This window comes from Anas platyrhynchos, chromosome 7, assembly GCF_047663525.1.
Source record: "Anas platyrhynchos isolate ZD024472 breed Pekin duck chromosome 7, IASCAAS_PekinDuck_T2T, whole genome shotgun sequence".
Classification (NCBI taxonomy): domain Eukaryota; kingdom Metazoa; phylum Chordata; class Aves; order Anseriformes; family Anatidae; genus Anas; species Anas platyrhynchos.
In genome coordinates this window covers 16,683,202-16,699,405 of record NC_092593.1, presented here as the reverse complement: position 1 = coordinate 16,699,405, position 16,204 = coordinate 16,683,202, and the positions used below count along the sequence as shown (strand labels likewise).

Genomic DNA, 16,204 nt, shown 5'->3' with positions numbered 1-16,204 from the left:
TTCCATTTTGGTTAAAGAGACCTGAAGACAAATCCCCAAACCAACAAAATTAATTCCTGAAGTGAATTGTCCAAGTCAAATTTGCATTGTAAATGTTGTTACACTTTACTGTCTCAAATCCTGTTGACAACTGAGTTTTCACATTGGAAAGACCAAGATTCAGACTTGACAATTGAAACAGAAACATGGAATGTTGTGTGCTGAGTGTTAGCATAAAGATATTTTGTCACTGAGAAAATCTGAAGAGAAAAGTGTATTCTGAATTATGCTGGTTCTACAGCAGTGATGCTTACTATATTTTAAAAAAATAAAATAAAATCCTGTGAAACTGGTTCTGGTTTAAAAATCTTAAGAAGTAGATGGAGAATTAAGCAGTAGTGCCAATTACAAAATGAGAACACTGCGGGATGCATAATAAATACAGAACTTGGTTTGCTGACTGAAACAAAGTGCTTTATCGTACATAAAACTTCCTTGTTGTGGGGTTCAGAAGAAGGAAGATGAGCTGAGGTTGTAACTTGTAAAACACTAACAGAAATATTGCTTTTAATTCCAGAGACTTTGTGAAAAGTGCCTGGGCTGATATTGAACGGTTTAAAGAGCAAAAGAATCGCGATTTGAAGGAGGCTCTTATAAGCTATGCTGTTATGCAGATTAGCATGTGCAAAAAGGTATGTGTAGCTTGTGAAAGGCTAGGGTAGTGTATATATCATGTCAGCAGGGGATCAGATGCAAACTTTCAGCATCTAGGAGCGTTGCAGTCACAGAAGGTTGGAAGTCACTAGCGTAAAACCTCCCACATGTTCCATCCTACTCTAACTCTGTGACATGTTAATGTTGATATATATATAATAGGCAGTGTGGTCCAATCCCAGTGTGGTCTCTGCCTTGTTCTTGTGTGGAGTTTTGTGGGGTTTTCTATAGAGTCTTCCATGGAAAAAAAAGTCTGAGGTTTGCAAGCAAATTATATTTCCGTCTATTTTTTGCCTTTTTAATTTATTATTATTATTTTTAAAGGGAATTCAAGTTTGGACAAATGCAAAGGAATGCTTCAGCAAGATGTGATTATCTGGAAATGAATTCCTCCTCCAAGTGCCAGAGAATGGAAGCACAAACGTTTAACACCAATGTTAAGTTGTTACATGACCTACATATAAATCATGAAATAAATGAGTTGAGTGAATAGTTTTTCTTTCTGCTGATTGTAATTGTTAATAAAGGACAAAAAGGTTATGTTATTAAATGTTTAGCTCTGACTGCCACTACTGTGGCATGTTTTATATGTGGTAGCAAATAATTCAGGGGTAAGAGTTACTGAAAACTACAACTCTGTACTTGGGCAAAGGTGTAGGGAAAGTTATCCCAGAAAGTATGAACCGAGCTGTTCTCTCTGAGACTTGTGAAACACCATGCTCCGTAATGTATAGATCACTTCCAGATGCCCTTTTTTTTCAGCTCTTGCTGTTTAGAATTTGTAATGCTCAAGGGTGCTTTGGTTTTATAATAGGACACACAGTTGTGTTCTTGAGGTTTACACCACAGGAGGGACAAAAAAATGAAATTGTAATGCCAAGGGTTCATATTTAAATGCCTTTGCATGTCCATAAAGAAATGTGCTTTTCCAAAGGTCAGGTTAAGCAGCTCCTGAGATGTTTGAAACTCTCTACAGTAGAGGTGTTGTACAATGGTTTGATACAATATTCTGCATTTACTGGTTCCCACCTGAGTTTTGATATGGGCATTGATTTCTTATCAAACTTCTTCCTGCAAGTTAAGGAAACTGGTGATCCAGCTGAGCAGCAAAACCAAAAACAAGGCTGGTTAAGAAGCAGATGCAACTTCTGCAACTTCTGTTTGGTTGTTTGGAACCTGTTTACATTAGATGTGAATCTGGTTTGTGGTACCTCTTCTTGTAACTGAAGTGGTTTGGCTCGTAAACGAGTAGTCCTTAGTGGAGATGCTGAAATATAAAGTCTGGTGTGATTTTTGTAGTAATGAAGAGCAGTGATGTACAGAATCCGCAATGAACTAAGGTATCTGTCTAGCTCTTTTAAGGATGTTTCTGTGTTTAACGTTTATAACATGATATCACCAGTATAACATGATTTGCAGTTACAGGTACTTGCATTAAATGTTGCCAGTTATGAAAAACATTTACCACTGTCTAATATGGGGCTTTTTCTACGTATTTAAAGTTCCTGAAGTCTTGTGGAATTCATCAGACTTGATTGCTAATCCTACAGGAAGCTTCGTAACATTCTCTTGGAGAGTGTATTTAATTTTTCCAGATTATAACACTACTCAGATCCTTTTTTTTTTTCTTTTGAGATATTCCAGGAAGTCTTTAGAAGTTGTTTTGGTAATTTATCAGTAATATCATTACTTGACATGTCCCATGTCACTTTTGTCTCTGTGGCATTTTTTCTATAAAATCATTGTGAAGAATTCATAGACCTGGTGTACACTACAACTCAAACTGGAAGTAATGTACTGGTCGCTTTGATAGCGTATGTTAGCTTTCTCAAAGCATTTGACAATGACACTTCTGAGAAATGATATGGACAGAAGGAGGTCTCCATTTAATATTTGCAAGGAGAAGTGTTCTCTTCAGAGGATTGCAGTATCCAATTCCGATACAGGTGGAAGGACTTTTACATTCCAAACCAAGAAGTTGCACACTTGACATATTCAGTAAGCCTTCTAAAGGAGTGGTGCCTTAATACAATACCATGAGGCGCTCAGAGTAGGTATTTTTCATGCACTTTGATTTTTGGTAGATCTTTCTGGTGCCTCTTTCCATAATTCACTTGCTGTACAGCTTACTATAAATGTATTAGTATGCCTTTTTTCCCTTGCTAGTTGTACTAAGTTTAAGAAGGGAACAACACAGTTCTTGTAAGTTTTGTGCCAATAAGCTAAATAAAATTGCTCTTTGATATTTTTGTTATGCTGTTTTTGTAAAAATGCTATATTTTCCCAATGCTGACAAATGTTGCTCGCTGTATTGAGTTCAGTTCTTGGCCATCTCAAACAATCTCCGAAATTTGGTTTTAAAATTTAAGAGGTAAGTTGTGCACAACTAGTTGATTCACCTTTTAGGTGAAGAATATAGCATCTAAATCCAAAACAAGATCCTTGTTATAATCCAGTTTTGATCCCTTTATAATCCAGTTTTGATCCCTGCTTTGTTTTTGCCCAAACAGAACTAGCTGTCTGAATTGCATGGATGTCATCTGGATAAGAGAAGATGCAGTTCAAAAGGGTTTGTGATGTTTGGCAGAACTTGGGTGAAAGCTTAGTTAAGGGTAATTTGAAATAGCTTAATTCCCTTTACTTTTGCTGTTTCCAGATTTGCATTGCATGCAGTCTTGCATGCATTTACTTGTGGATCTTAGCAAACGCTAAGGGTTCCTCCCCCTCTTTTCATTTTTTGTCTTTTGAAGAGGAAATCATCTAGTTAATGTCTGTTTCCATTTGGTTAATAGAGTCCACATGACAGTGCACGCTCACAAAGTGTGCATTTTTCCAGCACAGATTTAGCTTCTGTAACTCAAGCCCCTCTGCCTTGGCTTGCTTCCTTCTCTGATCCAGTAAACATCAAAAACTGGTGGAGGGCCTTGAAAATAACAGCGCCCAGGTAGACCACTTCAACTTCATGTCACCCAAATGCTCATATGTACAACACCTTACCTATGTGGACTATCTGACTTACTGACAGAGCTGTCACTTCTGCCACAGGCAGGGATTATCAGTGGTGGTGCTGCCTCGACCTTCGCTGCTATTAGCAGGACCTTGATTTGTCAGTGCATTTTACTGGCTACTGTTGCTTGTGAAATGCAGCTAGGGTGAGGGAACCAGGTGAAACTGAAAGGTAAGATGTTTTTTCTGAAGGGTCTTATCTCTTTTAAAATGTTCTACTTAAATACCTGACTTCTTCACAAAGCAGAATTAATTTAGCAGCTCCTGGAGTGAGGCTGGGCTGGGCTGCGAGTGCTGCCTCCTAGGAGAGACTTTGTTGTCCTGTGTGCTTCTCCCTGCTACTGAAATTCCCGTGTATTTGTTGAAGAAACAAGAAACATACTTGAATGTTCCCTAAAGGATTACAGAGAAGGCATTTGCCTTATTTTCTCTCCCTTTGCCCCCAACTTGTCTTGCAATGGCAGGGCAATGGTCTAATTCATGTTTTTGTTCTCATGGTCTGTGCATTCCTGGAGCTTCTCTTGTGTTTGCTCCTAGTGCCTCCCCATGGAGCTTTATCTGTTCAATGAAAATCCTACTACGGGGCTGCCATAGAAATAAGGCAAACAAAGGAAACAACTGGAATGAGGGCTGCTAAATGGGAGTAGCAGCTGCAGTGCCAAAATCAAGTACAGCATGCTTGTGTACCACCAGCAAATGCAGCCTCCCCACCCCACACACACACTAACACACTTCTCCCTTGATTCTTCCTCTGCTGTTTTCTGACACTTACTGGTAAAACACAGCGTCACTGAAAGGATTTTGCCATAATGACTTACACTGCAGTGTCAGGTGCAGAGGCAAAACATTGCTGACTTTTGGTTGCTATTGAATGGCTTCTGTAGGCTGATAATGTGTTTTCTTTCCAGAAGTTTTTTGTTTTTTTTTTTTTTTGACTGATTGATACCTTCTACAATCTCCTATTTATTTATTTTAGCCAAATTAGAAATTCTCGGATGTGGAGGAGAAGGATTCCAGGTAGTGGTGGTGCAGCGTTTAAAGATGAGGTGAGATGGCACCATGCTGGGAGAGGAAGGGAGGTTAAACTGTATAAAAGCAAAGAAAGGTTTTGGGACGAGATGCACAGAGAGGGTAAGGAGGAGACTGAAAGTGAAGAGGTAAGATGCAGGGCAGACATGGGGATGGTGGAAGAGCTGGGGAGGAGAACAGAAGGAAAGCATCCGTAGCTGGGATGTGCCTTGTGCGGGGGGGGAAGCAGCACTGCATCGCCCTTGTTTGGGAGAGAGGGCAAAATGAGGACAGGAGATAAGGACATTTTGAGAGCTGTCAAAGACATGAATGGACTGCCTGTAATACTGATGATGGCCAGCCCAGGTCTGAATTACACTTGTGTTCTCAAAGCTGAGTTGAACACCAGTAACGGTGTAACATCTATTATAACATCTCTTCCACTTGGAAGGAGAGATTTAATTTTCAGCCTGATGCTATATTTAATTTTAATATCTCTTTGGTTTTTAGTATTATTATTATTTTTGAACGTATAAGATAGGAGAAGATGCTTCTGCCTTTGAAAGCCTAACATAAACTCGGTGGAGACCCGGTCCTGCAACCACCAGCACAATCACGCACACCGATGCGACCCAAGCAGGCTGCCCCATGGAAATCCCAGGACCAGCGGGCATTAAACAGCTCGCCCATCGTCAGCAAGCGCTGTCTGTGCTCGGGCCATCTCGTGGCATGCGAGGAGCCCAGCTCTGGCTGTGCACCCACAGACCCCTTAAGCGGGCCGGGAGCGGCTCTGCGCGCTGAGCGCCTCGCCGGGAGCCGGGGGAAGGATGCTGCGGAGAGGAAAACGCAACCCCGACCGCCCTCTTGTGGGTCTCAGGCGCCGCTTCGCAGGGGCCGGGGGTGTAGCCGGAGAGGTTTCGGTGCAGGATTGCACGAGGAGTGCGCTCGTTCCCGCAGGGTGCCGCTACCCAGGCGCGGTGACTTGCAGGAGCTTCACAAGCTCGTGGCCAGGTTCCTCGGTCGCCGTCGCACCGGGGGCAAACGCTGCCGTGATTTGGGCTTAAAGGTGGGTTTCTGGGCTAGCGGCACGCTTCTGATCCTCGGAACTGCTTGGAAGGGGTGCTGGCGGCACGGTCAGCAGGAGCAAGCTGTGATCGTTCATGCAATTTGCTCTGCAAACGCTGGGAAGGTTGCCCTCGCCCAACGCTGGTTTAAATTAGGGTTTTCTTGAAGCGTGTGCTCTCTGATCCCAGCCTTGAAACTCTCCGGTGACACTGGCCAAATCTTACGCTGGTTGTTCCAGAGGCTAAAAGCATACGCTTTCTTTCCAGGCTCATTTGTCTGTTTTAACTTCCAGGCTGTGTTGGGAGGCTTTCGTCTGCTCCCCTCCCAGGGTGTTTCTGCCTGCAGGAGGCAGTCGGGAAGAGCTCCTCGTGCGTGGCTGCTACATCCATGCTATTGCTCTGTCAAGGAAACTATGAGCTGTTAACACCAGAATCAACCCGACACGGTCTGTTTTCCATGAACATCACGATTGGCATTGATCCCTTTTAATTCAGCATCAACTATTGTTTTCCCAGGGATTGCTTTCAGACTGACAGGCCTATAATAATCCAATCTCTCTAATGATATATTTTTATAAATAGGCAAAATATTAGTCGTCTTCCAATTTTGTGGGATTTCTCCTCAAATTCAAACCTTGCTGAAAATCAGTACCAGTGGTTCAGAGATCTCTCACGTCAGGACTTCTGTAAGGCTTGAGAAGAAACTGTAGAGACCTGAGAGGCATTAATGCAAGAAGCTGATCCCTAGTGCTGCACCCTGGATGCGACTAGGGAGAAATGACCTCCTTGTGGTACAGATAACGCACAGATATGGTTGAGCAAGGCTGCGCACACAGCATGATTTATTTTAAGCATCCCCGTAGAATGAAATTAAAAGAATATCCTTAGATGTTGCATATCTAAACTGAATTATTAGGGGTGAGGAATTCTCCTTTCTAAAATCCTTCTCAGTGTTAAATCTTCCCTGAGCACATCTTGTGATGACTGCCAAATAACAGGGCAAGTTGGTCTGGAGGGCTGCTAGGAGAGAGCCTTCTCCAGACGCCCTGGCTGCTCCCCGGGAGCTCCTGCTGGGGGAGAGCTGCAGAGAAGCTCCGGGTGTGACTCTGCTGTGCTGCCGCCTTCGTACGTCCTCGAGTTCCTCCTGCCGGCATGCCGAGTCCTGCGGCTGTAAGCAGTGTTTGTCCAAATGTTTTCCCAAACCTTCAGCGTTTATTGGGCAGGTGACAGCTAAAGGAACTGACTGTTAACGGGGTCGATGGCTGTGTCTCACCTGCTTTTTGGTCCAGTTTTTGGAATTGAAATGTTTTTTAATACTCTGTATTTGATTTCTCTGCATTGTTGTTAACAACTCTTTTGTTTCTGGGGTGTGCTGGGCCTGTGCTGGGAACGCTTTTGTTCTTTTTTTGTTCTTTTTACTACTTAAGAAGCTTATTCTCACTGCTAGTTCTGCTGGCCATTGGTTTCTCTTTGCTGCCTTATAGATAACTGATCGTTCCTAGCCTCTAATTCCTACCTGTGGCTGGATTTACTATTCCTTCCCCCTCCATAATACTTTACCTGTTTCTATTTCTCCTCAGAGACACGATGGGGATTTGAATGGGTGTTGCCTTTTCCAATTTCAGGGCACTCTAAAATACTCTCAGATAATTTCTGGTGATAGTTTCCGTTCTGCTCAAATTCCTTCTTCCAGCTGATTTGGTCACTGCTATTTTTAGCTTCAAAATGCTAAATATGTGGTGCTTAGCTGGGCCTTTTTCTGTTTCCTTCTAACAAATACAATGATTGTGATTACAAGGCAACTCACTGGCTGCTCAGTTTCATGTTACTTTTAAATTTGAAAACATTTCCTTTTGCCATCCAGCATAGAACTTCCCGCACTGGAGATAAATAAAAATGCATCTCTGCAGCTTTTGAAAGTGTAAAGCGTTTGCTCAGGAGGTGTCTCCGGGATCGGCATCAGACACGGTATCACTTTCCCATGCCACATGGATAGGGGGTTAACTCGCCTCACGTCCCATTTCCTGAGCTCCTGGAGGTGCCAGCCAGCCTCCCTTTGCGTAGCTGTCCTTCGCTCTCCTGTCTCCAGCCAGTGGTACTTTGCCCTTTTGTCTCATGTTTAGAAAACTACAGAAACTCTTGCTTAGGTTTGATATGAACCATATTGCTCACAGACACTTTTCTTTTTCCCCACATTCCTTAAAGATGGAGTGACAAGCCTCCTCCAGCTCAGTGGTCCAAGAATTCCTCAATTGCTTGCCAGCATTTGTCTTCCACTCCACTGATGTCTTGGTGGCACGGTGACCAGTGTTGGCTTCTCACAGAGGAAAATCCTTCTGCCTCAGGTAGGAGACGTGGCACGCGGCAGCAGGTAGGAGGTGCATTTCCATGACTGTCCATATCAGTGCAATATAATGCGCTTCTCTCAGAAGCTGTTCTGGATCCAATGAGCGGAAAAGCAAATGGTTGTGTGGCTGTATCTGAACTTTAAATCTAGATAGTAGACTGCCTTAATCTGGGAAAGAAGGGAGAAAATAAAGTGCTGGTAAAATGAAGCCGATGGTCTCTGAGGTCAGCGTGCACCAAGGACATTCCTTTACCTCAAAGTGTCTGAAGGGGCTGATGCTCAGAAGCATAACCTCTTCTTACCTTCTGCCAAGGGGCAATCTGACCCCCATGTCACCAAAGAGGGGATCTGGAGTCATTTCTGTGCAGTTTTCCTGTCTGTCCAAGGGCGCTGGTTGCGAGACGGATTCAGTCACGTCCCAAGGTAAGGGCTTCAGGTGGGCTCAACGGCTGGCTCCCTGCGGACCCCTCTGTCTGCATCGACTGCTCAGGGAGTTGCAGAGAGATAATTAGATCTTGGATGTAGTCTGCCCTAAATGAGGAACAAAAGCTGTGGTAGATTGTTTTGGTTCTGCTTTTGAAGATTTTTGACCCTCTTGTGTCTGTGAAAATCAGAAACTGGGACTTTTAAAGATCCGTTTTGGAAGTGGTCTGGAAATATCCACTTAGGGCTTCCTTTTGCTAAAGAAGAGCAGTCTTGAAGATATTTTTTCCTTTGTAAAAGAGAAAGAAGCGCAGGTCCATGTGCAGCTGTTCTCTGTGCTTGAGGCACGCAGATCCCAGAGATGCAAGGCTCCAGCTGGAGAGCTCGGTGCTGCGTGCTGGGGTAGGTATCGTCTGCATCTTGCCTAATGGCAGCGGTGCAGGCTTGCAGAGCCCTCTGGCAAAGAAGGGTTAACTCACGTCTGTTTGCACCGGGCAGCCGCTAATCCACAAAAGAACGTGTTCCAACAGCAGAAATAAATCTTGTCTGTACCTGTGCTTGCTGGCTCCTACTGGAGCCAAATCGCAGCAGTCGCGGTTCTTACCTGGCTCCTGCTCAGCGCTGCTGCTGGGTTTGCAGCATTGCATGCAAGCGGACTGGGGCTCAGAGCACCCACGCCAAGCACGGGGAAGGCTCTGGTGGAAGGTGACAGCCTGTGTGTGGTCTTGCAACATGATCTCCCCCTGCTTGTGCCTTCGTGGGAGCTGACTCGCCTGCCCTGTGCACTGTGTGCCAGTCGCTGCTCTCCAGATGTCGTCGCAAACGTGAGTGTGTGGTTCCTGGTGACTCACAGCCCTGCGGTGGTTTGTTTGTCTCTGGGCACTGGCAGGAGCACCTGTGAAGCCTCAGATTTCAGGGTTTCATCACAAAAGCTCATGGGTGCAGCATGCCCAGGCAACAGGTGGCACAATGGCAGCGGCCGCACACAGCGAGCCCACGCCACGCAGTGTTAAAAGTGGTGTGGTTTGGTTCAGAAGCCTGCAGCAGAGAAAATCAAAACTAGACTTAAAAATGAAGAAAATAGAAAGGATTTAGGGCGTGATCTTTAAAAGCTGAACAGTTGCTGCAGGGTTTCTTCTTCATTAGCTTTCCATATTAGCCCTTAGCTTTGCTCTGAAAATCAGATCATTCATCATGAATTTTGAGAAGATACTCTGGAAACCTTCACCTGCTGTGCAGTAGCCATCACCGCAGTATCTGCGGTTGCCAGTAGTTTGTATGAGTTCTTCAGAATATTCCCTGTGTTAGGGAAATGAAGGCAAGTTTCCACCTGAGATGCCATGGTGGGAAAAGTGCTTGTGGTGGCTGCATCACAGCCAGGTGTGATGGGGAGGGTGGTGGAGGAGAAGCTGCCTCTGACACTGACAGCACTCACAGTAAAGGGACAACGTGCCAGGCAAGCTGGGTTTTGAAAGAAATGCAAAGCAACATCAAAAGTCATTTAATGCATGCTTTTTGTAAGCCCTGACGTGTTGTCTCTGCTATAACCATGAAAGCAAAACCCTTCAGTTCAAGATTTTCCTACTGCACAATGTCTCTGAGAGAGAAACTCATTTTGATTGTGGGCCCAGGGAATTAAAACAATAGAAATTACTTTTTTTTCTTTTTCTTACCTGTCAGAGGAGGGAGAAATCTTGGCCATCGCACTTACATCTTAATCCAAACTTCCTCAATGCTTGGAGCAGACAGATTGGAGCTGTTCTGGCTTACACAGCTCCAGATGCAAAGCTTTGTTCCAGCTGCTTCGAGAGGTTTCTTTGGATTTCACGCTTGGCTGGGGACCATCCCTGACAGGAACTTTATGAGCAGAGCCTGAACTTGTATCTTCTGCTTAGAAAAATACAAAGTACCCTGGGGCAGAGAACCAACCATCAGGGTGCTTCTCTGTGCAGCTTCATCCAGGCTGGTTGGAGATGCTGCTTCCCTCCTCTTCATCAGCAAAAGCCAGGTCCTTGTTTTCTTCGCTTTGGTATTTTTTTTTCTATTACTTGATAATCTAAAACTCTTTTTTCCTTGTGGCATGCTTTTGGCCTTGTTCCTATTATTTCTGCCATGCTTCAGAGCAGCTGGCGGTGAGTTCCTGCCATCCTGGCCATAGCACTGACATCGTGCGTGCCACCATAGAACCCAAAATTCCGATGGAGCCAGTCTGATGACAGGGAGTCCAAAGGAAGAGGTTCCTTTTGGGGACCATGGGAAGGGTGGCAGCAGCTGCCGGAGATGTGGGACACCCTGGTTCGTCCTGACCTCTCCTCCTCCCTGGCATTGGCTCAGCCTTTCCAAAGACCCTGGAGTTGTCTGCCCACCCTTGCCTTGGTCCCCCCACCCTGTGCAAACCTGCCTGAAGCTGCTGGGTGGCTTCAGAAGTGGAGGAGGAAGGGGAAATGGAAAGATGAACCGCCTGGTGGCAGGGCCCTTTCAGCTTCCCCACAGTAGGAAATAAGCTGAAGGCAAGTTCCTTCTTTGGGCCACAGTCCCCTATGCTTGTGTTTCAAGCTTGTGCCTGATGCTGTGAATTAGGGGAAAAACTGCCATGGGATGCTACTTTGAGTAGTGCAGCTAAGCATGCCGCCAGCATACCGCTAATGTGGCGGTGGGTAGGGATCCTCTGGACTGAGACCCATCTGTATTTAGCTGTCTGTGTTGATTGCCCTGCTTGCAGCTTTTTATGAATAGCTGCTGCCTGCAGCACAGCAAAGCCCTCCTCACAGAGACCCCCCCAGCAGTCAGCCAGTGCTCTGAAGTAGCAGATAGGGCTACTCCCAGTTTATTACATCTTTTCCCCTGAAAAACCACTGTCTCCACAGCACGTGCCTTGCTCCTGCAGGTAGAGCTGCTGGCTGAAGCTGCCTCTTAATGCTCTGCTCCAGAAATCTTTTGTTTCACACAACAAAGAGGGTGTTGCAGCTGGTGTGGCCCCATGCCCCGGTGCCATGTTTGCAGTGTCCTTGCTATTTGTACTCTTCACTAATTGGGAAGCCAGGGAATCTTACAACCCAGCCACAAGTTCTGCTCGAGCAGGGGGGGCTGCAGCAGGTGATCACCAGGGGTCCCTTCCAACCTCACCCTCTGTTAGCACCAGCCAGCATCTTGTCCCAGGATGGAAGATCTCCCTGGGGAATAACACTTTTATTTTTGTGCTAAACCTGGGCTGCTGGTAGCTTCTGGTAGGCTGAGATGTGCCCTCAGCCCTCCATGTGCAAGGGGGCATTTTAAGGAGCAGAGTTTTAATGCGTTAAGGTGCTTAGAAGGGGCTGAGGCCTGGCTGAACCTGCAGCCCTCTGCGTGAGGGGACGTGGCCACAGGGGAGCAAAGCACTCGATGGGATGGGGTCCCAGCTAATGGTGGGGGGCACAGGGGCACGGTATGGGGGGCTCTTCCCCAGGGAAGGCATGGTCTGGGAGCAGAAGGCAGTGTGCTGGGGAGACCCGGCCTGCTCAGGGCGTGCCACTGCGCAGCCAGGCTGTGTAAGTGCCTTCTGGGCCCCAGCTGCTGCTCCAGTGTTACTGTGGTTAAATGGGCGCATGTTGTGTGTTTTGAGTGTTTTGTGAACAATTAAACTGCAATTTGTGCCAGCGTGACGGCTCTTCCTCGCAACGTGATAACAATTAAGTGAAGTGCAGTATTTAATGACCAGGATCTCATTTTCTAGAGGGTGATTGAGATTTCTTTTCCCACACTACAATGCTTTTTTTATTTTTTTATTTTTTTATATATAACCTGAAGAACCACCAAGAGGAAAAGGGAACGGTTTGTCTAAGAGAAAGCACAAAAGCTTTCACTTAGACATATGTGTGCTGCGTTCCTGCTATCTCTTTTGCTGCTACAGGCTTTGCTGTGGGCCTGAAAAACTTCCACCTTTCTTCTGAGACATCTGAAGCGATGACCCTCACTGGAAGCTATGCAGCTACGGAGGAGTGCCTGCTGCTGCAAGGTGCTGCTTTCAGGCAAGCTGGTGAGCAGGGTCAGGTATGTCACTCGAGAACATCACTGCAGCTCACTTCTCTTCTGCCCAAGTTCCCTTTCTGCAGTGGATGATTTAAGGTTAGCGTTCCTTTATTCGTGAGTTTAGTCGTAGCTATAAATAATACACAACTTACAGGGACTGCTAAGAGGATGTGCAAATTCAGCAACGAGAGACTGAGAACGCTGTACTCGTGTTGGTGGCTGTGCCTTTGCATGTTGTAACAGACGGAAGGACTAGCAGACATCTCTGTCTTCTGAGGACAAACGTCCAGCACAAGCAGCTCTTTGGTTCCAGCAGGACCCCTCAAGTGATATACCACAATACCAACTAGGAATGATCTGATATATATTAAAAGATTTCCTAAGTTTAGATGATTAAACATTTCCAATAATAAAAAGCATCCGTTGGGTTTTGTTTTGTGTTGTAAAGGGCTGTGCCTGTCCTTACCACCTGCAAGAACATCAGTCTGACAGAACAGAGAGGGGCTGGTGCTCCCCATCAGCTTCAGTTCGCTGGTCTTTGCAAAATCAGGTGAAATTGCTGTGTTTGTCTGTTCTATTTCAAGTTCAGAGGACTCCTTTTTATTGTTCAAGTTACTATGAAAAACATCTTTTGGTAGCCTTAACTTTGAGACTGCAATATTTCACATGTCTACGATCAGCCTTTCTGTGGTAAAGATGCAGCAACATCCTCTTTCTGTTTTGGCCCAGCCCACCTGCTGGTTTTGCATTCACTATTTTTGGTATTTTTGTCGTGTCATACTATACTACTCCCTACTCTTCTGTTTCTTTTCCTTACTTGTGACTCAGGTAACGTTTGTATCATCAAGATAATTTACTCTGAAAACACATTCAGTTTAAGAGAAAAATGCCGTTTTGAGCTTGCTTTGTGTTTCTTTCCAACCTCCCTCTCTCCCCCCTGCCTCCAATGATATTATTTCTCTGTGACTCTTTGGCACTAAATCAGACCTGTTTTTATTTCTTTTTACTGATGTACTGATCCCTACATGAAAAAATCACCAGCATTAACATTACTCATTGGTATGCATAGTTATAGCACAGGATGTTTTATTTTTTGACAGCTTCAGCTTTGTAAACTTCTCTGTAAACTGTGGGGAAAAAGCAGCCATTTTAGTACATAAGTGGGCTGAACTACAAACAGATACATTTCCCAGGCAGGAACTGATCTCTAAAATATTGCCGCTTTGCATGCAGTCGGGAATAAGATTGACTATTACATCTTTAATTAAATATGCCAAGTGAGTTGATCAAAAATGGCCAAGCTGAAAAAATGAAAGAATCCTTGATCTACATCTAAATATTCATTTTTCAAAGGAAGTAGCTTTTTGTGGTGCCTTCCAATAGCTGACATTGATTTCAGCCTGTCAGCTTGCATCTACTGGTGATAATAAGGAGTCTCTGATAACATGTTGGTTTTTAATAAAGCTGTTTTTCCTCCAGAGATGCATGGATTTGGGGTCACCTTCTTGGGTTTTCCCTTTTGTACTCAATGAATGATTCAGAATCTCCACCATTTATTTATTTATGCCAACTGGTGAAGTTAATGGCTAGATACTTCAACACAGTATTTTACCAGGGTATATTCTCACCATGTCACTGGCTTCTGAAAACAGAATCAGCTTTGTGTCACAGGTAGGGACAGCAACACAGCCACCAGAAACTCTGCAATGCTCAGCTCACTGGAGGGGAAGAGCCTTCTCTCTTGGGATAAGGCTTTACCCACAGCTTTGACCCAGGCTAGAAAAAAATCAGTGTGTTACCTCAGTCTGCTGAGAACATTTGTCCTCTCCGACTATGAGTTGTTACACTCTGCTCTCACCCTCTCACCACCTCCTTTTCCACCTGACCTTTGAAGCACTGATGGGATGTTTTCTTCCACCCTTTGCTGCAGCTCCTCACAGGCTGGGCAAGACTCTTTGCTTCCACCCAGGGAGTGTTTTTACTTCATCTGCTTGTCTGGTTTGGTGTGGGCACGTACAGCCAGCAAACAAGGCCAGTTCGCTTTACAAAGAAACATGGTTTTATTTATTACATGTAATTTTTAATCATACATTTGACTTTTAAATTATCCTCGGCAGTGAACCCTCATCTGTTTTGCAGATGGAAGGCAGCACTTACTAACCAGCCTTTGTTGTCTGGGATATCCCCAGCCCCCAGTCAAACCATTCTGATGTTCTTCTGACCGCTTTCATCTTAACACTGTCCCTAAGGCTCAGGCTCCCTGGATTTCCCAAGCAGGTGGTAACTCGTATTCTGGATGCTTTCTGAGCTAGCACCCTTTGGGCTATCTGACCAACCTCCGAGGCAGGCTTTCTGAATCTGCCTGGGCATGAAATGCAAGGGTATTTTCATCTCCAGAGGCTCTCCTGCCTTGTTCCCAGCTTGTTCCCAGCTGAGGCCTTCTGGAGGGTTACAACAGCATGGAAGGGGCTTCATGGAGGCTGTGCTGGGTGTGATGCTCCAGAGGCTGCAGGCTGACATGCACAGCGCTAGCAGAGGGTCTTGCTGTTCTGCCAGCTGTGATGAGCAGAGGTGGTGCTCTTCTCTCAGGCCAGCTGGAAGTCCGGTGTAGTTTGAAAACTGCATCAATGCTGTTAGCCGAAAATAATATGTAGTTGCAACATCTCTAGCTTCAATGGTAAAAAAAAAAAAAAAAAAAAAAAAAAAAAACTAACAACAAACCGAAAGACCAACAAAAAAAAAAAAAACAACTGCTACTACTGAGATCACCTACAGAGAGACCACGCCATGTGCAGCATCCCTTCCTTACCCAGGTAGAGCCACAGAGAGAAGCTGAGGAGGGCTCTGTTTCCAGGTATAAAATGTGATGTATTTAGCATTTCAAAGGTCAAGTTTTTCTTAACGTGCACATGCAGCACCACATTCCTTCCAGAAATTGCTGGCCTCTTGACATTTGTGTTTTAAACAAATTTCTGGCTAAACTGCTGGCATGTCTCTGATGTGTCCTTGAACTGTTGGCTCTTGTTCTGGGATCCCCCTTCAAGTTCAGTTCTTCATAGGCGCTAGCTGAAATGTATAACATTGGAAGCTAGTGGTTGGAGTTACTCAGTAATAAGTAGATTTGTTTGTTAAGTTAACTTTGGATAAGACTTTGCAGTGAAGACCTTTGCCCCTCTGTTTATAGATACTGTCAGTGCTGTCATCCGGGTTGGAGATCGTTTGTCACTGCTCATTATTGGCTAAACAAGACACACAACCAGCTAGATACACCTCCTTGATACACACACATTCTGTTTTCTTAGGATGATAACAAGGCCATGATTTTGCAAAGGCTGTTCAAGTTACTGCTTTGGGACAGAGCACTTTTTTGGGCTCAGGACACGTACAGCTTAGGGCTTGGGTCAGAGCTGTCTCTGTTCTTTCAACCATGGCCAGTCCTCAGCCTACTGGGGTGGATGGTGTCCTCTTAAAAACAAGCATTCCCTCTGGTTTGGGGGGTGGGTGGCAGCTGGGCTGGGTTTGGTGGCTCCTGACCCAGTCCTTCTGCTCTTGGGAGCACAATGGATGGTTTCTCCTGGACTGAGGTTGGTAACACATTTTCTTTCTGAACCCTTTTGTTTTCAGCATTGATGCTTTGGATGTACCACAGCAGTGA

The 16,204-nt window shown here is 45.1% G+C and overlaps 1 protein-coding gene and 1 long non-coding RNA gene across 3 annotated transcripts in view; both read left to right on the top strand.

Moving 5' to 3' along the window:
- The window catches only part of SNX4 (sorting nexin 4), a 33,282-nt gene extending 30,346 nt beyond the window's left edge, over nucleotides 1-2,936 (top strand). The window contains 2 exon segments of the mRNA XM_027462338.3: nucleotides 557-671; nucleotides 1,018-2,936. Coding sequence (XP_027318139.1) covers nucleotides 557-671; nucleotides 1,018-1,065 — 163 coding nt within the window. The 3' untranslated portion in view covers nucleotides 1,066-2,936.
- A 2,348-nt stretch (nucleotides 2,937-5,284) lies between these two features.
- On the top strand, nucleotides 5,285-13,910 carry LOC119717539 (uncharacterized). 2 transcript variants are annotated; one of them, XR_011810593.1, is made up of 4 exons: nucleotides 5,285-5,773; nucleotides 6,065-8,116; nucleotides 12,431-12,570; nucleotides 12,704-13,910. It is a non-coding gene; the product is annotated as an uncharacterized lncRNA (long non-coding RNA). The 2 variants fall into 2 exon arrangements; XR_011810592.1 differs by having other exon boundaries at nucleotides 6,065-12,570.
- The last annotated feature ends 2,294 nt before the right edge of the window (nucleotides 13,911-16,204 follow it).